This window comes from Diabrotica virgifera, chromosome 2 (genome assembly GCF_917563875.1).
Source record: "Diabrotica virgifera virgifera chromosome 2, PGI_DIABVI_V3a".
Taxonomy (NCBI): Eukaryota; Metazoa; Arthropoda; class Insecta; order Coleoptera; family Chrysomelidae; genus Diabrotica; species Diabrotica virgifera.
Window position 1 is genome coordinate 109,215,937 of NC_065444.1, and position 26,269 is coordinate 109,242,205.

Here is a 26,269-nt window from a genome sequence, read left to right on the forward strand (position 1 = left end):
TGAGTGATTTATTTTATTATTTTGGCTTTAATCTAAAATAAACCATAACTAAACTCTTTCTGATGTTAATTTCTTGTTTTTACTAACAAATCAATAATAATAATAAGCAATTTTTAATAATTTAACAGCTGGGGCTATATTTTAATTACTGCTTTACCTACAATCAATGAATGATTAGTGGTTTACATGTATTTTTGATGTCTCGATTTGATTCACATCAAGAAAATTGATTACAATAAACTGATTGATTATAATCAACTTCTTAATTAGCGTTCGAACAACCGGCCCTAAGACTTACAAATACAACTTTTTAACTCGTGATCTTAATCAAGATATTCAGAACCTGAAGCAACGAAAATTATTGAATCACTTTGTATGAATTGCCATGAAGTTGGCATAACAAGAACTTGTAACAAAAATTCCTTTCTTTAAGGAATTGGTGCTGATGTCGTTTGCTTGTGAACACTGTGGTTATCAGAATAACCACAGAATATGTGATTTTGGCAAAAAAAAATGAAATAGATCAAAATTGTATTAAATATAATTCTCTCCATTTTTCTTTATTTACTATTATGTCGTAAATATAATAAATAGGGCTTACAATACCGAGCCAAAATCTCAATACCGGTATTTGGTATTTAAAATTTCAAATACCGGGATCCCGGTATTAAAACCGGTATTATAAATAAAAACTAAACACGTTATATTTATACTATCCTCAGTTGTTATATCGACTTGTTATTAAATAATATATGAAACAAATAAAATTTTGTTTTGAAATGAGTAGATGTTGTTTATAACATTACATAGAGGGTAGGAATATATAGATACAAAAAATGTGCAAATAGAAAAACTATATACCTATTTGATTCTAGAATAAATTTTGCATATAATAGAGGATAGTACTTTTACTTATGAAATTTGCTATTTGTAAATGAATTTAACTTTAATAGTTATTTATGATATAAGTGTTAAAAGTACACGTTTAAGGCACACATGTGAAAGTTTGCAGAATGAGCGAAGCGAGTTTAGCAATTTACATGAGTGCCTTAAAAATGTACTTTTTAACACGCATATCATACAATATTTTTTCTACAAATGTAATTACAGGACAATATCTACAAAAACTTTTACTTGACTGACATTCCATTTTTATATTTTTTGACATTACATCAAAATTGCCTATACGCTCTGAGCTTCGCTGGTGTCGCTCCTAACGCATTACTAATGCAACTTTCACCGGTAATTTTTAAATATATTACTTAATTGTTATTGCTTAATATTTACAACGCAAAAAAGTAATTAAATTGTAAACAATTTTTTAAAGATTTTGCTAATCTTTTTGACGTTCTATTGATAAAATATGAATTTCTTACTTCGGATACTTTCACAATTATCGTGTAGATGGCGCTAAGATGAATAGATTAATTTATAATTACATATTACGGAACATTAAAAAAACTTAAATTCAGTATTCAAAACGTAAGTATATTTAAGGTAAAAATATATACACCACAGCTTTGACCAACTAATATTTTTTATAATTAATGTTTTTAATTTTAATTTTGAATTAATCGCTTTGACATTTATGTAAAATTTCCGGTAAACTTTTACAGACTTGTCACTACTGGCGCTCGCGAATATACGGTCAATACGAATTGCAGTGCTATAAAATTTTTAAAGCACTAGTGCCTTAAAGTAGCATTTTTAACGCTCGTATAGAGTGCAAAAAATTGCATTTTTAACACATTTGTAGAAAAAATATATTAATACAAAGATTAACTTACTGTGACAAATATTTTATATGGATTACTCTGTATTTAGACCGCTATATATTTTCAGTTATTAATAATAATTCAGAAAATAAGTGAGCCTAATTTATACACCACAATACACAAAAAAATGAAAAATAGATCTGAAAATGTAAAAACAATTCTGACTAATAAATCTTACGGCTTATTTATAACATAAAGTAGTGTAATTTGAAATATTTCAGAATTTTCATATAACTCATTTTATGTATTTGTATAGACGAGATTTAATAATTTGGTTGTAGAAGTTGATATAACCCTTTGTCTTAAATTACCGACATTCATGCTTTTAGAGAGCGCTATACTTGACTTGTATGTGTAATAAACGTGTTTAATAAATATTTTTTACAATGATATTGGTTGTTTATCTTCAAAAATAATTTCTTGTAATAGCAAAAAATATCATAGAAGAAAGTTTATTGTCCATCAATTCACTTTTTATAAATTAAGCTAATACCGAAAAACCGGTATTTTTATTACAAATACCGGTATCGAATACCGGACAAAAATCATCCGGGATCCCGGTATTCGTGATCCCGGAATTCCGGTATTGTAAGCCCTAATAATAAACGAGATTCAATTCAATAATTATTATGCCCCCTTCCAGTATTTTCCCTCCAAACTCGAAAAATATCGACAGCACGAAAAAAAATTGTTACACAGAAATTGTAGGAAATCGCATTTGCAACAATTCCAGATCCTACTATATAAGTCTAAAAGTTTTTAAATGGCGGAGATATTGAGTAACAACGGTTGCTGAGATGACGGCTATCGCAACGGTAGAATTCAGTCGCGATTTTAAATTTATACTATTATTGGTTAGAATAATAGAATTTCGGGCAGCTCGCCATGCAAGGTCAAGTACTATCTTGACTGGACTATATGTATAGGATGTTTAAAATAATAGGGGACTTGCACATTTTTGTTTCGTTGCATAATAATGTTAAGTTTGGTTTAAAAATAAGATTTCAAAAAATTTCACACTTCAAAAACTCATATTAATAATACAAATTTAAAATCTTCTGTGTATTTAAATCATTTCAAACGATCGAAAAAGCGCGCGAACAATTGTGACGTCACCAAAAACTGCTCGTCAAAAGTTAGGGATATAGAAAATTATGCTCAATTTTCATAGTTGATTTTTTCGTGAACAGATGAACGGATTCCGCTAATTTTTTGTTATTATTTTAGTACATTTTAGCACTGCGACGAGGTACAACTGTTAGTATACATCGAAATCGTATTGTAGTCTTATGTTTTGTGAACATTTTGTTTTCTAAATGTTACTGATATCTTTAGAAACAAAAAAATAGACGGTTTTATAATTTAACATGCGTTTGAACCGAAACAAAAGTTTGAGACACCTTGTAGTGAGGAAAAGGCTCAAAGGCGAGTATACAGTATACCTCGATGTTATGTTGTAGTCTCATATTCTGTGAATATTTTTTAATTTTTCTGATATCTTTAATAACACGTCACATATGTTAAACATAGAAACACATTTTAAAGAGTAATACCGTCTAGTTTCTTTGTTATTGTCGTCTATTGTTTCTTTGTAAAATAAAGTATTCAGAAAATATGAGACTACAACATAATATCAAAGTTTACTCACCTTTGTACCTTTTCCTCCCTACAAGGTGTCTCAAACTTTTGTTTCGGTTACATCACATGTTAAATTACAAAACCGTCTATTTTTTTTGTTTCTATAAATATCAGGGACATTCAAAACAACAACATATTCACAAAACATAAGGCTACAATACTATTCTGATGTATACTCACATTTGTACGTCGTTCTTCCCACAGGGTGTCTCAAACTTAACGTAAGAAAAACATTTCTTTTCTTCCACCAGGTATAAGTACAAAGTTTGGGTAAACCTTTACACAACTATGTAAATACTAAAGAAAAAACTAAAATAATAAAAAATAGCGAAATCCGTCTGTTCGCGAAAAAATCAACTATGAAAATCAGGATAATTTTCTATATCCCTAACTTTTGACGAGCAGTTTATATTCTGTAATGACAGCTCTCTTGTCTCGTATAAAAGTGTAAACCAGTTGTTTACATTCGTGTTCGATACAGTTTTTGAAGAGACAGAATTGTGTGTGTGTTTACTACGAAAAATAAAAGTAAATACTATAAGTGTTGTTTTATGCCACTGTTTAAAAGTACAACGATTAAAATTCCCAATAAAATTTCTATTAGATTACCAGTCGATAAGAAACGGAGTTTAATAAAGTGGTTACATGCATGTTGAAGAGGCATTAAAGACATTTTAGTTCATTCTCAAGGTCTTCAAGTATGTGAAGATAATTTTAATGTAAGTGTTTAATATCTGTTGTCTGCTTAGTAGATTTTTTAACCAATCAAGTGTATTTTAAACAAAAAGAAAATAGAACTTTTGGTATATTTTGGTAGACATTACAGACTGGATGACATTTACCTACACAATATTTTTCTGGAACTGATTTACTATTAAAATTAAAACAAACTAATCATAATAATAAAGTTTTATCCGTGAAGAGAAGTATCCATAATGCCTTGTTTTATAATAGAATAAGATACATAATATTCATAATGGGTAAGTTATCAGACTTCCCTTTAGAAAAACCCTCTTCGGTCATTTAAAAAAAAATGTCTTAACAAAAACACTTAAATATTATGAAATATATAGTTCACAGCAATTATCTAAAGATTTATAAAACTGAGATATGCTATAAAATATCTACAATAAGTAACTACAATAAAAGTTATGTAGTAATAACTACATAACTACAATAAGTAAACGAATATTAAACGTACTGAATTAATGGCGCGGAGCTTGAACATTTTTATCTTTATGACGTTACGACTAACGAGGCGGGGGGTGGGCGTTTTTCACTGGCTGCTATAATTTGAATTTTCTCTCGATTTTATCCGTTTTTAGGGGCCAAACAAAAGACAAAAACAACTTTTTTCTTTGATATATAATATGTTAAATTATGTTCTGTTGTGATTTATAGCATTTTTTCGACATTTTATAGAAGTTCCTTATTGAGCCGGTCCTGTGGCTGGTTCAAAATTTTGTCAAAAATTAACTGGAATTTTTCTCTTTATATACGTATTGTTTGAAGGTTAATTTGTCTTATTACAAAAATATTACGAAATGAGATGATACTCACTCGTGATTAAATTGTCAATACTAACTAAAGTAAAACAATAATAATAATAATTTGTCGTTGTACTCTCGATTTCTACTTTGATATTTTATTTAATTATTTTAAAAGATCATAATTACTCTGTAATTTTATTACATGGTACGTCCCTGTCTGTATCGATTTTATCTATTCATTGACGTAACAAGAATCTGAAGGATGGTCTTATAAGGTTTTCTTTTTATTTTTGAAATCTCGTTGGGGGGTTTGATGTATCGCTTAAAGGTCAGGAGAAGCATTGGAGAACTGCCAATAATGTCCTTTTTTCATACAATGAACCACTTTTGAATATCAAAAGACATTACGTAAAGGTGTGTGAGAATAAAGCGAAACTGAAATCAGATATTTTTGTGGAACATTTCGATGATCTATAAGGTATTTAGATTGATCCCTCAACGTCGCTGAACCTTGTTAAAAGACTGAAAATATATACCGTATTCAAATAAAGAAGTATTATTATAAGGATTAGATTTATTTATTTCGAGAAAATGTTTTAGAACATAATGTTAAAAAACTACTTCACAATGTCGAACACAGAGATTTTGAAAATCATTAAATAAATTTGTAAAGATAAATTTTTGAAAAAGCTGAAAATGAATACTGGCGACCGCCAATCACTTCTTTTTAGTGACAGAGTAGTTTCTTTCTGGTTTTCTCACAGTTTTTTTGAAGTACCCTATCACGACTTCCTCCCTCACCCTCCCGTACTTGACAAGGCACCGCCCCGATGCCATCTATAGCTATAGCATCCATCCCTGAAAGCATCCATATCAAGCATGAAAAGATCCTGTTCTTTAGGATATACCAGGACTAGAGCCGTTGTCAATTTCTGCTTAAGCGTGAAGGAAAGCTGGCAGTCTAGTATCTAGTCAAATGACAGTTTTCTCTTAGTCAAGTTATGGAGAGGTTTTGCAAACTTTTCAAGTGTTTGTTGTCTTGGAATCGGCCATATTCTTGCTAGTTTCAGTTGGCTCTGGTGTACTTATTTCAAATGTTGGCTACAGTTTTAGAGCCGATACGATGGTCTCATACTCATAGCTCTTTTTTGCGTCCTCTGAGATATTTTGCTCATATATGCTCTTTTGTCTACTAGACCTCTTATTATTTCCTTTCTTTAATCATGTCTTCTTTTCAGCCTCCTTTTCTTCAAGACGACGTTTCTACTCAGCTTCTTTCTTCTCTTCGACGTCGTCCTTTTTCTTTTTGCTGGCTTTCGTCAGCCAATTTTTTTCTCGAAGTTATTCCATACGGCAATCATATCTCGAATTTCCTTTATCTTTTTCCGTGGGTTCAGAGTTTAACTGAAGCGAACGTGGTTAACTAACTTTGCTTCAACTCAAAAAACTCATTGACTTACAGATATCAAAAATTCTAATTACATGAATAATTATGGCTTACAATTCAAACTGATGGTGCTTAGAAAAGAGTTTGCCAATATTAATAATCAAAGGCCGTCTCGGCGGATATATAATGTACGAGGGCAATCCAGAAATTTCGTTACTTTTTAATCTGTAGCTGCTAGGGCGGGGCTAGCGCGACTATCTTAGCATCGTGGCGTTCCTAAGTTCAGTAGCTGTCCAGCCGTGCTAGCTAGAAGTTACTGTCTCTTCTCGTTATTTTACAACAGCTATTTGAAATGTGTGCCACGATCGAAAAACCCGCCATTTGTGAAGAGCGATAATACGGTTCTTGTTGGCTAAAAACAACAAACCAATTGAAATTTATAGCGAAATTTGTGCTGTTTATGGAAACAATGTGATCGCTGAAGATGGAGTGCGTCAATGGTGCAATTAATTCAAAAATGGCCGAACCAATGTGCACGGTGGGAGGTGTTTCCTCATCCGCCGTATAGTCCGGATCTTGCACCTAGCGACTACCACCTGTTTTGAGCAATAAAGACCTGGCTTGCAACGCAGCGCTTTGATGACGATGCGGAGCTACGGGACGGCGTTGAACACTTGGTTGAAGTCTCAAGCGGCAGAATTTTATGACAATGGTATTTCAAAGCTAGTTCACCGCTATGATAAGTGCCTGAATTTGTTGGGAGATTATGTAGAAAAATAGTATTTGAGTTTCTCTTTCAACAAATGTATATAATAAAATATTTTTCTTCTACTTGTTTTTTTTTCTATTCCAAGACGTAACGTACTTTCTGAATATAATAATGCGTATAGATGTTTAAGTTTTAAAAAGACGAAATTATTAATTTTATAACAGTTCAAAAAACGCAAAGGTGAAAAAGTAAGATCAAAGCAATGAAATGTAATATTTGAACGATTGACTAGGGAAGTAAAAATTTCATTACACGTTATTATTGTCCTTTCTCGTTCTATTTTAGGATTAGTTTAGCTAGATATGCTAATTTTAAGCCGTGTGAAGTTGGCACTTCTAAATACGATTTTAAAAAAAAAAAATTTATTTTTTAATTGTCCATCAAATGTCCACTCTTGTCCAGCAAAAATTTTTTTTTGTCCACCTTTTGTTTACGAGATACTAAAAAAACGTGAAATAAGGCCCAACACGCCGAAGTCAAAAAAACGTCGTAAAAACTGATACGTTTGATTGTCCAACTGTTGTCCACACTTGTCCAGGCATTTTTTTTAATTGTCCACCTTTTATTTATTTAAATTAGCAATAATTATTGTTTGTTAGTAAAAATGCCAAAAAATGAGAATTCTTGGAAATTTTTTTTCACGTTTGATTGTCCATTGAATGTCCACCCTTGTCCAGCAAACATTTTTTTTGTCCACCTTTTGTTTACGAGATACCAAAAAAACGTGAAATAAGGCCCAACACGCCGAAGTCAAAAAAAACGTCGTAAAAACTGATACGTTTGATTGTCCAACTGTTGTCCACACTTGTCCAGGCATTTTTTTAATTGTCCACCTTTTGTTTATTTAAATTAGCAATAATTATTGTTTGTTAGTAAAAATGCAAAAAATGAGAATTTTTGGAATTTTTCTTTCACGTTTGATTGTCCGTCGAATGTCCACACTTGTCCAGCAAATTTTTTTTTCTAGATTTCCTGATTTTTTTCTAGTTTGAATAAATCAGTTAATTGAGTGGTAACATAAATTAAATATTTGTTTAAAAAAAATAATTTTTGTAATAAAAGTTAATTTTTTTAAATCTATGGTTCACTTTACCAAACTCTTAATTATTCATAGTCAAATTTTATTTTTTTATAAAAAATTAAGTAATCGTGTGGGGAAAAAATTAATACGCCATTTTAATTGCCTATTTGTCTAAATTGTAAAATTCATATTAGTGTTTTCAAAAAGTGTATACAGGGTGAAATGTTTTCTAAGACCCAAACGAACTAGTTTTTTAAAGCCGGACCTGATTTTTTTCTAGTTTGAATAAATCAGTTGATTAGGTGGTAATAGTGTAACGATTGACCAAAATAAGAGACACATCGATCTGACCGTTCAAAAATTATGACTAATACAAATTTCTGTCAAAATGCAAAACTCGCCCGGTATATTATTAAACAACGGGAGCAGACACTTTTTAATGGTCATTTGTTATTACCTATAGGGGCCTCTATACGAGGTAGGAGTATGTACAGTTTCTCATGATTCACCCTGTATATTTTAGAAAATGAATTGAACACTTTTTCAAATAATTATAACTGATGAGCAAGTTGCCTGTGCATAGCTTTTACGCTATGATCGCAACTGCGATCAACAAAAAAAAAAAAGAAAAATAGAAAGTGTACAAATAAAAAAAATGCCAAAATATGTCTAGACATCAGTTGGACAGTCAAATCTATTAGTTTTTACAACCTTTTTTCAAAGTCCAGGTGCTTGGCCTTATTATGGGTCAAATATATGTATCATTTTCTAATTATCTCTTAGGCTAAAAATGGACAACGAAAATTGTCTTGCTAAGCAATAGTAAAAGTTAAAAACATCAAACAAACAATAATATATTTCTTCACTAGTGTGGAAAAGTTTTTTTAAACGAATCTGAGGGTTGCCATTCGAGCCGAAGGCGAGCATTGTAATCAGATGAGTTAAAAAAAACTGTTCCACACTAGTTAAGAACGATATTTTATTCAACAATGTGTGAAAATGCGAATATTGCATCGCTCGAGCCTGTGGAAAAGTAACCTTTCCTACACGGCGTTGAATAAATATATCATTTTTTGGAATTCGCATTCATGATCCATTGTTTCTACGAAACTAAAAAATATTGCTGAGAAAAAACCAATGTTTCACAAGTAATGAAAATGTCTGAACACGAATGGACAACTATTGGACAATCTAAAGCTGTTAGTCCTGACAACTTTTTCTCGAATTCGGAAACTTGTACTTCTTCCCTGTCCAAAAAATTTTTTTCAACTATTTTTTTCAAAAAAGGTGGACAAAAAAACTTTTTGTTGGTGCTGGACAATGGTGGACATTCGACGGACAATCAAACGTGAAAAAAAATTTCCAAAAATTTTCATTTTTTGGAATTTTTACTAATAAACTATAATTATTGCTAATTTAAATAAATAAAAAGTGGACAATTAAAAAAATGCCTGGACAAGTGTGGACAACAGTTGGACAATCAAACGTATCAGTTTTTACGACGTTTTTTTGACTTCGGGGTGTTGGGCCTTATTTCACATTTTTTTTAGTATCTCGTAAACAAAAGGTGGTCAAAAAAAAATTTTTGCTGGACAAGAGTGGACATTTGATGGACAATTAAAAAATAAATTTTTTTTTGAAAAAACCGTATTTAGAGGTTCCAACTTCACACGGCTCTAATTTTATGTAAGTGGCCGTCATTTAGTTTTCTTGGAAGTGTGCAACTTAGCCATGGTTTAGTTTCTAAAGTTTACTAAAAGAAGATTTATAACATCTAAAACAATCAATTGGACTTCGTAAGTCTTAGGTCCTACAGTATAGACTACGATGATGGTCAACGGTCACCAACATCCGAAACGGATAAGGACTACAAGAAGAAGTCCTAGGTTTTTACCCAACATGACGTGAAGTATCTAGAACCGGAAGTCGATACTTGAACTCTTCGCGTGACTTTGCGTCGATTGATATACGATTTCAGTAACGTTGAGTCATTTTTGCCAAACTTTCGGTCATAACTTTTTCGGTTACAACTTTTTAACCGAAAGTGATATAAAAACCGGTATATCTTTGTTCTCGTCTTGCAAAGCGCGCCGAATAATATATCGCTTGTGCTATTTCATCGACTTTAAATTATACATTGGGTTGCAACTCTGGAACCAGAAGTCCGAGGTCAAATTTCTCTCCTTCGATACCAAATTTGAATTGTAAGTTCTAATTCGACACCTCATTTGTCATTGAATCTGTTCTAATAACGGAGTTGTGTTTACGGACAGACAGACAGACATAGATAAACCGACCTTTTTTACATTTTAATGTTGTAAAATGGGTAAAACAAAACGGTATGGATATTCCCCTTATGGTAGGGGAGCCCAAGCGGGGATTTTTGCAGTTACTCGAGCGCGTCAGATTATCACATGGGGAGAAACCTTGAACCCTGAAAATGTACCACCACCATATATTGGCTCTGAATACAGGGGAGTTCATTAAGGGGGGTCCGAAAAAAAATCTATCCTTAGAAGGAGAATGGGGGGGGGGGGGGTAAATTTAAAATTTTAAATACGAATCCACGATATTTCGCGAAATGAACATCAGATCGAAAAACTGAAAAATACACGTACATCTTCAATATTTTTGAAAAATCAAATGGCACCAAACACGACCTCCCACGGAGGTGGAGTTACTTTAAAATCTTAAATAGGAGCCCCCATTTTTTTTATTGCAGATTTGGTTTCTTTATGTAAAAATAAGCAACATTTATTCGAGACATTTTGTTAGAATGATGGATAGATGGCGCTATAATCGGAAAAAGCGAATATTGGAAATGGAAAATCATGTAATTTAAAAAATGAAAAGTCCTCCATTTTATGGAAAACTTAATTTAACTTTTTTTGGTTTTAGGACCTAATCTTCACAACCCAATAGGTCTCCATAACGCTCGAGTGACTGCCAATTTAGCATATTTTCCTCCCCTACTATTATTGACTCTATCCATCATCAATGTATGTACATACTGACTCAAATTTTATAAACTAAAGTAAAAAATGTACGAGGCCCCGGCGAGATTCGAACTCACGATCTCCTGTTTACTAGACAGGCGCTTTAACCAACTAAGCCACGTCGCCATTACATTCCATAAATGATTTACTATATAAACCTAATAACCTATATGTTTCATAAATTACAGAGAAATATGCAGCCAAATTCGTTGCTAAATACTAGATATTAGGTTTGTTCTAGCATCAGTTTCAAATGGTTTGAAATTATCAGAAGCATGCGCATTTGTTTGATGGCGTTCAAGCACACACATTACTGGTTTGAAACTACTAGTCGACCGTTCTAACGAGAGTAAATTTTGATTTGGAAACTGGCTTCAAAGGGTCAAAAAAGTTTGCGGAGTTTGTTCGGATTTTTAGTTTGTGACTTGTGCAGTGGAATTATTTGTTTGCGGTTTATAAATTTTAAATGAAAATAATATGTTTTGACTACTTACCATTATTTACGTTTATAACATTCATTTTCAATATTTAGTATAAATCTTGAGAATTTAGTTACTTATAAGAAAAATGTCTTTCTAATCTAACCTTAAAATTATAAATAATAACAAACATAAACCAGTCACATTTTGACGTTGGTATTTTCTCCGATAAAAAAGCGTTCTAGCAAAAATCAGTTTGTTACCAGTTTGTGGATTGAACATGCGCAGTAAAGCAGTACAATATCTGGTGTCAAACCATACAAAATTACATGCTAGAACAAACCTATTAATACGTTGAACGTTTGAATTATTTGTCATAGAACACAATTATTTGTCGCAGAAGAAATTCAATTTCAATTTATTACTTTTTACTTTACTTTTTTACTTTTTTAAAAACAAACAAAAACAAATTTTGTTTAATTTATTCATGTTTTGCATTTTGAAAACGATTTCCGAAGTGGAAATTGAAACGTCAAATAAACTTATTTTAGTAAAATTGTGGCTTAGTCCCAGTAAATTTAGTAAATCTGATGAATCGTAACTTACAAAAATTCCATTTACAAAAATTAATAATTTAAATACCGTAACGGGTAGGTATATATATATATATATATATATATATATATATATATATATATATATATATATATATATATATATATATATATATATATATATTGTAACGATATGACTATGTCCATAAAACAGAGTATGTCGAAGATCAGAGAACGTAGTATCCGATTAAAGTGTTTAGAAACCAAAATGGATTGAAATGGCGATTATAGATGTAATTTATAGAAAATATACCACAGAATAGTATAAAAATTATTAAATATCATAATCATTTATATGACTGATATCGAATAAGCACACATGCTTTTTGATCGATCCTGACAAATAGTAAATTTAACTTACAAAAACCAATCATAGTATTCTTACACTACGTTTACATCAAGTATAATAGTGTTAGTTAAGTGTGTATAGAAAAACATTTTCTGTGAGTACATATTTTTCTATTAATAAGTATTTCATAACCAAAGAATTTTATAAAACCGTCAATAAACAACACCAGTCATTGATCGACACCAATTTTTTGTCTTTAAAGACAATTACCAAAACCCGAAGCGGAACAGGTCCGTACTTAGGAAAATCAAATGGTGTTGAGAAATGGAATTCGACGTCACAAATAATAGCGATGAATCATTATCGCAATCCACATCACAAAAACCTTTATCTTACTCTGCTGCAGCTAGTAGACAAAAAGAGACAATCTATCCATCCAAGCTACAAGCAGTAGTTTTTAATTCTCTCAATGATGTTAAATTAGAAGAATACTTGTTAGCGGTAGGAGCTTTAGTTAGTCCAAAACACATTATTTTTTCATCAAGAATCACCAACAATCGTATCTGTATCTATTTCTCAACCAAACAAGTCGTAGATGAATTTTTTTCAAACAGTAGAGGTTTCATCACTGTAAACAATACACAAATTCAAGTCCGTAGACTAATTACTCCAAGTGAAAGACTCCTAATATCCAATGTTTCTCCCACTATCCCGCATAAGGTAATAGAAAACGAACTACTGCTCTTAGGGCTAAAACCAACTTCATCAATGTCATTTTTGCGAATAGGAACCAACAATCCTGAATACAAACATGTACTCAGTTTCCGTCGACATATTTACGTATCTCCACCCACAGGTCCAATTCCCGATACCATTTTAATAACTCATGAAGATACTACAAATCGAATTTTTTTGACATTAGACAACTTATGTTTCATTTGCAAACAACATGGCCACATTTCCAGTAGTTGCTCAGTAAATGTAAATCACTCAGAAACAGCTGTCCCAACTGCTACACTTTCAAACAGAAACGAACCTAGTACAGTAACTTCAACAGAAACGACTGCTATTACACCTTCAACAACATGCACTTCTACAATCATATCAAATAATTCAACGCCACTAACAAAAATATTATCTACAACCAACCTAACACCTCTTGATACATCAACTACAGATAATACAATGCCAGTGATATCCAAACCAAATATATCCACCTCATCAGCCCCCTCACCTCACATAGTCATAACTAACCAGCCTTCATCTTCCAGTCTAAGCAATAATTCTTGCTCGGTTAATGAAAATAAAGAGAATCCAGCACCAAAAGAATTTAGCGTGTCCAACGAAGAAAATACATCTAAATCATCCTCCAAACGAACTGTATCTGAAGCAATATCACCCCCGATTGAGACATCAGCTAGTGACGATGTATTTTCAAAGCCAACTCAGAAACAAAAAAGAATAAAAACAAAAATATCAACAATACCATTAGAAACGCTAATGCAACCAATTAAAGAATTATTCAATTCCGAAAAGCAAATATTAACTTTTGAGGAAACAGTTGATTTATTTGAAAACGCTCATGGAACAAAAGATGTTATCAGCGTTATAAATAAATATACAGCAGACATTCTAGAATTTAAAAAACTCATAACCAAAATTCATTCATATACATCCGAACGCTCATTAAAATTGAAATGTACAAAGCTTAACAAAAAAATTACGAGACAGCTCACAAAAGACAACTACGAGGATGAAGAACCTGACACGGATACATCGACTGAATTATCCCAGGAGCTGAACATTCAATAATTATAACTATAACATTCAATTTATTACAATGGAATATAAATGGGTTTTATACCCATTATGAAATGCTAAAACTTTTAATTAATGATATTACCCCCGCTATCATTTGTCTCCAAGAAACGAATTTCAAAGACCAATATTGCCACACATTTAAAAATTTTTCAACATTTTATAAAAATAGAAACAACCAGGAAAAAGCAAGTGGTGGAGTGGCCATTTATGTTAAAAATACTCTTGAAGCACAAACGATTCCACTAAAAACAGACATCGAAGCTGTAGCCGTCTCAGTTAAAGCTTCCCAATGCATTAATATATGTTGCATCTATACTCCCCCAAACACACTTATCACCTTAACCGACTTAAAAGCACTCATTTCACAAATACCTATGCCCAGACTAATAGTAGGAGATTTCAATAGTCACAACCCAATGTGGGGCTCAACAAATTTTAATATCAAAGGCAGACTAATCGAAGACTTGTTAATTGAAGAAAATTTAAACATTCTCAATGATGGAAGACCAACCAGATTTAATGTACATACTGGTACAACATCGGCAATCGATCTATCGATTTGTGACCCAACTCTTTCAACTGCTCTTAATTGGGATCCCCTACCCTTTTTGTATGGGAGCGACCATTACCCAATAAAAATGTCTGTATTTTCTGATGACAATATCTCTGAATACCAACCAGTCCGAAAATGGAACCTGAAAAACGCTAATTGGTACAAGTACGCTGATGCCATAGAAACAGGCATAGAATCACAAGAATCTAGTTTTGAAAACACTGATATAAATGAAACTCTTAACATTTTTACGAATATTATTACATACGCGGCAGAAACACATATAGGAAAAACTAAAATATTAAGGAAACACAGACCTCTACCATGGTGGAATACGGAATGTCAAAATGCAATCAAGCAATATAAAGCATCTTTTAATAAAATGAAAAAACATAGTAACACAACTAACATAACTGAATACAAAAAACAGAGAGCACATGCTCGATATATAACAAAAATTGCTCGAAAAACCAACTGGAGGAAATTTGTCTCAAATATAAACAGTACAACACCTTTATCTACAGTCTGGGCCAATATTCGTAAAATATCAGGAAAAAACAAATTTTACCAAGTGCCTTTTATTACTCATAATACTAATATAATAACAAAACCTAATGAAATAGCTGATGCTTTTGCTACATACTTCGAAAAAAACTCCAGCAATAGCAACTATTCCGAAGAGTTTATACAACACAAAATCATCACAGAAAAACAACAGCTCGATTGTGAAGATAGAGATAACAGTTCCTTCAATATCCCTTTAACCTTAGATGAACTTAACTTTGCCCTTAATACTACAAAAAACTCTGCTCCTGGACCCGATAATATACCTTTAGTATTCTTGGAAAAACTGCCAGACAATGCAAAGTGTACTCTTCTAAAAATTTTCAATCGAATATGGTTAAATAATGTCTTTCCAACCTCCTGGAGTGATTCAATAATTATACCTATTCTCAAACCTAACAATGCACGAACTAAAATTTCCTCATATAGACCCATCTCTCTCACCAATGTAATGTGCAAAGTCATGGAAAAAATAGTTAATAAAAGATTGCTATGGATATTAGAAGAAAATCACCTCCTGGTTAACGAGCAAAGTGGATTTCGACAAAATCGAACTACTACTGACAACCTCATTGATTTAGAATCTGAAATTCTTGAATCTTTCGCAAACAAACAGGAAACTATTGCAGTATTCATAGACATTACAAAAGCATTTGACACAGCATGGCGTTACGATATTATCAGATCATTACACACTTGGAATATTAGAGGTAATATCATTAATTTCATTTCAAATTTCCTTAAACAACGCAATTTTCAAGTAAGAGTCAATCACTGCACATCTTCAATAAGACTTCAAGCAAATGGCACCCCTCAGGGGTCTGTAATAAGCGCAACGTTATTTTTAATTGCCATTAATAATATTATAGCATCAAACTCCAGCTTAGTTCATGGCAGATTATATGCGGATGATCTGGTATTAGTATCTTCAGGAAAAAACATCTCATCAGTACAGCGTCACTTACAAACCTCACTTCATGAACTCGAAAACTGGTCGAAGAAAACAGGATTTCAGTTTTCACTCAGCAAATCGAAGTGTTTGTTATTTTCAAAGAAACGTGATCCGAATAAACCGCAACTAAAATTATGTAACCAAATCCTGAATTATGCCGATGATATTAGGTTTTTAGGGATGATTTTTGATACGAAACTCACATGGAAAAAACACATTCTACAAATAAAAAAAACATGCCAAAATGGAATTAATCTTATGAAAACTCTCTCTAATAAAAACTATGGAGCTGACTATAACTGCCTAATCCATATTTATAAAACCCTAATTAGATCTAAAATAGATTACGGTTCCATAGTATATGCATCTGCGAAAGAATCCTTATTACACCACCTTGACGTAATCCAAAATACGGCATTAAGAATAGCTACAGGAGCATTTCGGACCAGCCCAATAGAAAGTTTACGAGCAGAAACTGGAGAGCCATCACTTGAACATAGAAGGATGCACTTAACTCTCACATACGCATTTGCTGCTAATTCTAATCCAAACAATCCATCTAGAAATAACATATTCACTGATCGTTTTAAAAACCTATATACTGAAAATAGGAACATGAAACCGCCATTCTACGAAAGAGTTAGGCAAACCCTTAGGACTTTACAAATTCCGATACCAAATACCTATTCCAACTTCATAGAAATTCCTCCTCCTTGGATATTAAGCATTCCTCAATCCGATACATCCTTAAATATCTTTAGAAAGAACGATACTCCACACTCCTTAATAAAAAATACTTTCATCAACAAACTAACAAAATTTTCTAAGTCCTATCATATATATACAGACGCTTCTAAAACATCTACTGGAGTTGGGGCAGCTGTCATTACTCCAAATAGTACACTTGAGTATAAACTACCATCCTTAAGCTGTATACATACTGGCGAGCTATACGCCATCTATCAATCTCTCGTTCATATTAACTCCAGTAATATATCCAATGCTCTTATAATTACCGATTCCCTCAGTTCCATCCATACCATTAACCAACTGTACACGAAGCATCCAATTGCTCTCCTAATTAAAAAAGAACTAGCTACCATTCAAAACAACAACCATATTGTACAATTCCTATGGGTTCCTTCACACATTGGCCTCCAAGGAAATGAAGCGGCGGATCGGACAGCCCAACAAGCCAGGGACAGTGAAACCGCGAGTGAAGTGAGAGATGTAGTTCTTAATGATTTAAAATCATTTATTAAAGTGAAAGTCGAAAATCTGTGGCAAAACCAGTGGGACAGTTCAACTTCAAAACTTCGCGAAGTGAAAACGTTTGTAAAACCGTGGAAATCTCAAATTCACAACAGAACTCACCATGTCATTGTTACTCGCCTTCGTCTAGGACATACCCGACTTACCCACGGACACATAATTGGTCACACTTATCCCACTTTATGTGAAAACTGTAATATCCCACTAAGTGTTAAGCATGTACTTGCAGAGTGTCCAAAATACCAGTTGCAGAGACAGAACAACCACATCCTCGGATCAACAAGTGAAATCTTAGGAGAAAATTGTAAAATTGAACACTTGGTAAAATTCCTTAAAGATATCAATGTATTTAACAAAATCTAACATATGTAAATAAATTACCTTATGTATATGTATATGTCGCTAATAACCTCCGAGGTTGATGCGACTATTTTGTAAAATAAAAAAAAAAAAAAATATCATTTATATGAGGACATTCAAAATTAGCATAAGAAATTTATTAAAACCTTATGTAGGAACTTATATTTGTTTTTTTTTTTTTAATAATTGAGATAATGTAAATAGATAAATGGACATTTCAAACAATAATTATAGGTTAAAATAATAATATTTAACATTTAAGATGTTAATTTTATACAGAAGTAATAATTCTGATCTGAAATGCCTTAAAATCAATTAAAATAAATAATAAAACAAAAATAACTCTATAGGATGGTGGATGACATACTAATTTGACATAGCATGTTAAAAAAAGAAGGAATTGAAGTTTTCTATTTGTCATAATGTTTTTTGTTTTTCGTTTGGAATGTTCTGGAATAAAAATTTGATAAAAAGAGGTGTCACAATGACAAAAGTGAGGGCAGTCAAGAAATTAGAAATGAAGCTATAAATTTGATAGAGAAAAAGATTTGAAAATTAACAGAAAATATAATAATTTAGCATAAACATGATAAATTTGGTATAATCGAAAAGAAATTAGATAAATATTTGAAGAAAACTTACTTATAATTTGGTAAAGTATCCTTTAATATATAAAAATACTATGTATCCTGAATTTGAACCAGCATAGTGTGGATAATTTATTAGAAATATAAAGAAGAATTTGTGAAGTATCCATAATTGTAAATATTAATAATTTTTGAAACAATATATTAATAATAGTATCCTGTTTCCTGATCCTGGAGTTGAAAGTTGAATTAAAATTGAGAAGAAAGAAAAGAAATATTTTATTTGACAGTTTTGACACTGACAATTGACCTGGTCTTACATCCATTAATTTTTCAGCCCTCCAACAATTCAAATTTTATAAAATATTAATAAGAAGGCATTCAGTGACAGTAATTATAAGGTACTGGAATTTGTTTTATTTAATTGTAGGAAGTTTTTCAAGTTAAAGTTATTGTTTTTCAAATTTAGATTTCTATAATTTTTTTTGTTATCACATTTAAACATTCAATTTTATGTTCAATTTAGATTATAATAAAAACATTTAAAAAACTATTTAACAAACTAATTCTTTCAGATCCGCGACAAAAACCCTATTTCACAATAATATCCATTATAAATATCAAAAATAATATATCATTACAAATTTGGCGCCCAACGTGGGGCCTCCTAATTAAAAGAATTAGTTTGTTAAAATAAATGCTCTCATATAATTGAAATAATTTTGATTAGAATCAATTTTATATTTTATTTTAAATTGGATTTTAACAAGTAAGATCTCAAAAATGTCTCAAGGAAGGAAAGGTTTAAGAAACAAAAAGAACGAAGAAGATGTGGAAGTGGAAGAAAATGTGGAAGTGGACGGAGAAACTCAGCAGGCGGAACAAGAGCAGAGTGTAGCTCCAGTTCTACAAGAGACAACAGGAATAACACAAGAACAAGAGGAAAATGTCAATATGACAGCATTGATGTCTTTAATGATGCATATCAACAAAAAACTGGAAGAAAATTCTAAAGAAATCAAAGAAGATATGAAAAAAATGGAATATAACATGGAAGAGAATTCTAAAGAAATCAAAGAAGATATGAAAAAAATGGAACAAAAATTGGAAGAGAATTCCAGAAAAATGGAAGAAAATAATGCTAAAATTGTGAAACGATTAGAAAAACAGATGGATGAAAAATTTGATGCTTTAGAAAAAAAATTAGCAAGTGAAATAAAAGATATACGTAATGACTACAAGAAAATAATAGAAAATGAAAAGAAAGAAATAAATATGATTATTAAAGATAATAATATAGATATGGAACGGAACATAGAAATCCAAAAATATAACTTAGAAGCAAAAATTTACGAAGAAAGGAGAAAAACTGAAGAAAAATTAGATGATATGCTACAAAATATCCAAACAAACAACCATCAAATAAGGAATGTAGAACAGAGAATAGAAGACATTTCACAAATAAGAGACATAGGGAGACCTTACTTGAATTTAACAAATGAGACAGGTATAAAATTCTCTGGTAACATAAAAAATTTACATCCTAGAGTATACATAAATAGTTTAAAACATAAATTAAGATCAGTGAATAATATTAATGATATAAAAGATTATATTAGAATGACATTAAGTGACAATGCAGCAACCTGGTTTGCCAGCATTGAAAACGATTTAGATAATCTGCAAACATTTGAAAATAAATTCTTAAATTATTATTGGGGTGAATTAGAACAAGCTAGATTTAGGGAAGTTTTATATTTTGGAAAGTATAATCGCAATTTAAGTTTAAATACGGTAGATTATGCTTTAAAATTAATAACTGTTGCAAAATATTTAGAACCACCACTTAGAGAAGACGAAACAGTTTTGAACGTTTCTAGACACTTTGATGCGGACGTTGTGCAAACAGTCACAGTACAAAACATTCAAACAGTAGACAGTTTTATTAACTTTATTCAAAGAGTAGAAAGAGGTTATATTACAAGTAATAATAGTAAAAATAGACAATCATATAACAATAATAGGTATGGTAGTAATTCTCAAAATTTTAATAACAACAATAATACTAGTTATGAGAGACAAGGTAATAGAGAGAATTTTAATAATAATACTAATGATAATAGACAAGAGAGACAAGGTAATAGAGAGAATTTTAATAATAATAATAATTATAATATGCAAGATTTTAACACCAGGAGAAATGCACAAAGATATAATTACAACAGACAGGTAAATTATGTAAGGGGTCAGAGCTGCGAAGACAGTCAACGGAATAGTACATGGCAAGAAAATATGAATAGTAGAAGTGAAAGCAGTGAAAGACATCGAGAATTAGATCCAAATGATCAGACACAATCTGACAATCCTAATAATCCAAATTTTATGTAGAGGACTTTCTGAATTTCAAGTTGGGCCATTGTCATTATGAAAAACCTTCGGAATTTATTTCTTTAGATGAATATAAAAATTTTGAATCTATTAATTTAATTTATATAAATGCTATGGCCCAAAATAACATGATTAAGGTTATGATTGATACTAGTTCAGAAAGTACTCTAGTCTCGGAAAATTTTATTTTTAATACATTAAAATTAACAGATATAATCAAAATTCCAAAAATTAAAATAATAGGTGCAAATAATAAGAAGCTGGGAGAAATTAATAAACTGGTTAATTTTAAAATTGATATTCTTAATAAACAAATTAGTATGCAAGGATTTATTGTCAAGGACTTATGTGTTGACATTTTAATGGGAAATGACGAACTGGAAAAGAATAAAGTAAAGATAGATTTTGAAGAAAAAATGGTAACTTTGGAAGGGAAAAAATTAGGGTTTATGGAGAGAGAAGAGGTGGAACAAGGAATAAGAGTTGATGGTAGAATATTACAAGAAAATAATTATGTTGATGAAGAGAAAATGTATTATGATAGGGAAATGTCCAATAATATTAAAAAGAATAATAATTGTAATGAATATTTAAGGAATGGTAAATTTGAGCAGAAGGATGCCTACGGAGCGGAGTGCGTAAAATTGGAAGGAAGGACTAATGATTTTATAATGAAAAATAATTTTATTTGTAAAGAAGAAGAAGTTATAGAAAGTTTAAGTTGCCCTGAACAATATAAATTAATAGTCGTTTCCATATTGCGGCAACACAAGGGGCTTATCAATAAAGAAAATAGAATTGCACAAAATTATACCCATAGTATAAAGGTTAAGGAAGAAAAAGACTTTAAAATAAAATCATACCCAATACCATATAAATATAGAGAAGAAGTAAACAGAGAAATTAAGAACATGCTAAAAGATGGCATCATTGAAAAGGCAGATACATGTTTTATAAACCCAATAGTAGTGGTACGTAAAACATCAGGTGAAATCAGATTATGTCTAGATGCAAGGAATATTAACAATATCACCGAAAAGCAATTTGAAGCACCAATGAGTATAGATGGAATATTAGGAAGAATTACAGGAATGTCTTTTTTCACAAAAATCGATTTGCGGCATAGTTTCTGGTTAATTCCCCTAGAAAGGAAAAGTAGACAGTATACAGGATTTCAGATAGATGGAGTTGTCTATCAGTTCAAAGTAGTACCATTTGGACTTCAATCATCTTGCAGTGCTTTATGTAGATGTCTTCATGATATCTTGGATCAATATGAACATTTTGTAATTCACTACATTGATGATATATTAATTTTTTCTAAAACGGCTGAGGATCACGAAAAACACCTAAAAATTATAATTGACAGATTAGATGAAGTTGGACTAAAAATAAATCAAGAAAAATGTAAATTTTTTCAAAAAGAAGTAATATATCTAGGATATAAACTTAACACTAAAGGAATAGAGATGGATCCAGAACGAATACAGATTATTCAAGAATATAAAACACCACACAATTTAAGAACTTTAAGAGGATTTATTGGTATAGTTAATTATTATAAAAGGATGATACCAGACCTAAGTAAAAAAGAAATTCCATTACTTGAACTATTAAGAAAAGATGTACGATGGAAATGGAACGAGAGGAGAGAACTAGCATTCCAAGAAATAAAAAATATTTTTCTGACAAATTTACAAGTATACCATCCTGACTATACAAAACCATTCACGTTAAGAACAGATGCATCAATTGAGAGATTATCGGGGGTATTATTACAAACATATAATGGAGTAGATTACCCGATACAATTTATTTCAAGAATTACAAAGCCACACGAAAAGGGGTACTCAGTATCAGAATTAGAATTAGCAAGTATCATACACTGTGTCACAAAATTAAGATTTTATTTATTGGGTAAGGATTTTACCATCGAAACAGATCATCAAGCATTAACATCTATATTAAAAAACAAATATGGAAACAGTCGAGTCCACCGTTGGAGCCTACTACTAAGTGAATATAGTTTTGAAATCAAATACATTTCAGGAAAATCAAACATAGTGGCAGATGCTTTGTCAAGGTTAGAAAATATACCACAAAATGGACAAAGAACACTAAAAGTTGGAATAAATCAATTAGTAGAAAGCACAGGGTTATACTCTAAAGAACAGATAATGAGAGATCAAATCAATCTTGAGGAAAAGGAAAAGCAACTTAGTAAAGATGGGGTGTATTATAAAATAATCAATGGAATAGAAGTATATGTAATCAGTAGAAGTTTGACCAAGGAAATAATGAAAGATTTACATAACAATTACATGCATATAGGATCAAGAAAGCTTTGGATGCTCTTTAGGGATAATTATTTTACAAAGAATGATCTGAGCATAGCAAAAGAAATCACTACACAGTGTCATGTATGTCAATTAAATAAAGAAAAGAATTTCAAAAATAAAAACACATATAAGTCTAATGTTTCATATGAAAAACTAAACACAGTTTCCATGGATTTTATTTCAAATTTAATTCCCAGTCCAACAGGAAAAAAACATATACTAGTGATAGTTGATTTATATACAAAATTTATTAAGCTATATCCATGCTCAAGAACAAATGTTAAAACATTAAAGATATATATTAATCAATTTTTTGAAGAAATAGGACCATTTAGAAATTGTATCATTGATAACGCTACCTATTTTAACAAGCAAAATCTTCGAACATTTTGTGAGAAAAAGGGTATCAAGATGCATTTTACAAGTATAAGGCATCCACAGGCAAACCCAGCAGAAAGATATATTAAAGAAGTAATTAAATATTTAAGGATTGTATGTTATGAAAATCATCTATCTTGGGAGCAGCATGTACATGAAGTAGAATATTTTTTAAATAATACCCATAATTTAAATACAGAAGAAATACCAGAATATTTAATGTTTGGACATATAGGAAACAGAAAATGGATTAGTGAATATAATAAAGATAAGTATGAAGCAGTGTTACAAAAAGTAAATCAAAGAATCATGAGGAAAGCTGAAAAATATGTGAGAAAACATAATCGAAAAATAAAGAAACCAATAACATTTCAAAGAGGAGAACAAGTACTAGTCAGAAATCTCAGAAGAGGAAATTTGAGAGAAAATCTATGTAAAAAATTTCAACCCTTATTTGAAGGTCCTTATATCATAACAAATCAGAATGCAATAAATAGTTATGTGTTGATGGATGCAGATAATAAAATTAGAGGCATATTCCACATTAATGATATTTTCAAATAGTATCATGATGAGACTGAATAACTTTTAAAAGTATGTAATACTTACTATAAATCACATTGTTTGCCAGAGATTTTCTGTATAAAATTTGTAATTCCAACTGCTAAGAACGACACAGTCTAGCGTTTAAAAAAAACACAGAATGGTATAGGTTTTAAAATATCACATTTTTGCATTGATATAAATAAAAATACAGTAGTTAGAAGCATTAGAAGATGTAAATACATACAAAATTTAAATGTAAACATGTAAACACTAAACACAAAATGGCATCTGAATTGACATTGACAATTTTGACATAGATAAATTTAAGGTATGTTCAGTATGTTCCATGAGTGACAGTTAGTAGTCAGGTTATTTGTGTTACGTCATGAGGCATTTTTTTACATAAAAGAGTATTAGATGATAGCAGATGAATGGGATGAATGTATTAGTTTGTTTATGAATTTTTTTGAGTTATTTTATTAGATTAATATTAGATTTAAGAATTTGCATAGAATAAAGGAAAATTAATGTTTGAAAAAATTTTAATTACATTCAATTTTTTTAACATTATTTTGGGGTAATTGTAACGATATGACTATGTCCATAAAACAGAGTATGTCGAAGATCAGAGAACGTAGTATCCGATTAAAGTGTTTAGAAACCAAAATGGACTGAAATGGCGATTATAGATGTAATTTATAGAAAATATACCATAGAATAGTATAAAAATTATTAAAGATCATATCATTTATATGAGGACATTCAAAATTAGCATAAGAAATTTATTAAAACCTTATGTAGGGACTTATATTTGTTTTTTTTTTAATAATTGAGATAATGTAAATAGATAAATGGACATTTCAAACAATAATTATAGGTTAAAATAATAATATTTAACATTTAAGATGTTAATTTTATACAGAAGTAATAATTCTGATCTGAAATGCCTTAAAATCAATTAAAATAAATAATAAAACAAAAATAACTCTATAGGATGGTGGATGACATACTAATTTGACATAGCATGTTAAAAAAAGAAGGAATTGAAGTTTTCTATTTGTCATAATGTTTTTTGTTTTTCGTTTGGAATGTTCTGGAATAAAAATTTGATAAAAAGAGGTGTCACAATGACAAAAGTGAGGGCAGTCAAGAAATTAGAAATGAAGCTATAAATTTGATAGAGAAAAAGATTTGAAAATTAACAGAAAATATAATAATTTAGCATAAACATGATAAATTTGGTATAATCGAAAAGAAATTAGATAAATATTTGAAGAAAACTTACTTATAATTTGGTAAAGTATCCTTTAATATATAAAAATACTATGTATCCTGAATTTGAACCAGCATAGTGTGGATAATTTATTAGAAATATAAAGAAGAATTTGTGAAGTATCCATAATTGTAAATATTAATAATTTTTGAAACAATATATTAATAATAGTATCCTGTTTCCTGATCCTGGAGTTGAAAGTTGAATTAAAATTGAGAAGAAAGAAAAGAAATATTTTATTTGACAGTTTTGACACTGACAATTGACCTGGTCTTACATCCATTAATTTTTCAGCCATCCAACAATTCAAATTTTATAAAATATTAATAAGAAGGCATTCAGTGACAGTAATTATAAGGTACTGGAATTTGTTTTATTTAATTGTAGGAAGTTTTTCAAGTTAAAGTTATTGTTTTTCAAATTTAGATTTCTATATTTTTTTTTGTTATCACATTTAAACATTCAATTTTATGTTCAATTTAGATTATAATAAAAACATTTAAAAAACTATTTAACAAACTAATTCTTTCAGAACCGCGACAAACCCTATTTCACAATAATATCCATTATAAATATCAAAAATAATATATCATTACAATATATATATATATATATATATATATATATATATATATATATATATATATATATATATATATATATATATATATATATATATATACAGTGAGCAGGTAAAGGTTGGAATAAATGAATTTTTTCGTGAATGGGCGATTTTGGAAATAAATCCCGAAACAGGTCAATTTTTATTTTTCAATTATGATTTTTTGGTATATACAGTGTGTCTGCGTAACGTGAAACCATATGGGAAACTTTTCTA

The 26,269-nt window shown here is 30.4% G+C and overlaps 2 protein-coding genes and 1 non-coding gene across 3 annotated transcripts; 2 read left to right on the forward strand and 1 right to left on the reverse strand.

Moving 5' to 3' along the window:
* Positions 1 to 11,128: 11,128 nt before the first annotated feature.
* Trnat-agu (transfer RNA threonine (anticodon AGU)) lies at positions 11,129 to 11,202 on the reverse strand. The gene has a single exon. It is a non-coding gene; the product is annotated as a tRNA-Thr (tRNA).
* A 1,964-nt stretch (positions 11,203 to 13,166) lies between these two features.
* Positions 13,167 to 19,112, forward strand: LOC126880767 (uncharacterized). The gene is made up of 2 exons (XM_050644821.1): positions 13,167 to 13,826; positions 19,083 to 19,112. The coding sequence occupies exons 1-2, from the start codon at positions 13,167 to 13,169 to the stop codon at positions 19,110 to 19,112; spliced, it is 690 nt and encodes a 229-aa protein (XP_050500778.1).
* Positions 19,113 to 19,290: 178 nt separating this feature from the next.
* Positions 19,291 to 20,895, forward strand: LOC126880768 (probable WRKY transcription factor protein 1). The gene is made up of 2 exons (XM_050644822.1): positions 19,291 to 19,475; positions 20,055 to 20,895. Exons 1-2 carry the CDS (start codon positions 19,291 to 19,293, stop codon positions 20,893 to 20,895), a joined length of 1,026 nt encoding a protein of 341 aa, XP_050500779.1.
* The last annotated feature ends 5,374 nt before the right edge of the window (positions 20,896 to 26,269 follow it).

What these genes read in the sequence shown, in the direction of transcription:
- LOC126880767 (XM_050644821.1), top strand. Translation starts at nt 13,167, where the DNA reads ATGTCATTTTTGCGAATAGGAACCAACAATCCTGAATACAAACATGTA. An exon ending in AGACATCAGCTAGTGACGAT is followed by an intron (nt 13,827 to 19,082) that starts GTATTTTCAAAG and finishes TAATTCTTTCAG; the next exon opens with ATCCGCGACAAAAACCCTAT.
- LOC126880768 (XM_050644822.1), top strand. Translation starts at nt 19,291, where the DNA reads ATGTCTCAAGGAAGGAAAGGTTTAAGAAACAAAAAGAACGAAGAAGAT. An exon ending in GTCAATATGACAGCATTGAT is followed by an intron (nt 19,476 to 20,054) that starts GTCTTTAATGAT and finishes TTTACATCCTAG; the next exon opens with AGTATACATAAATAGTTTAA.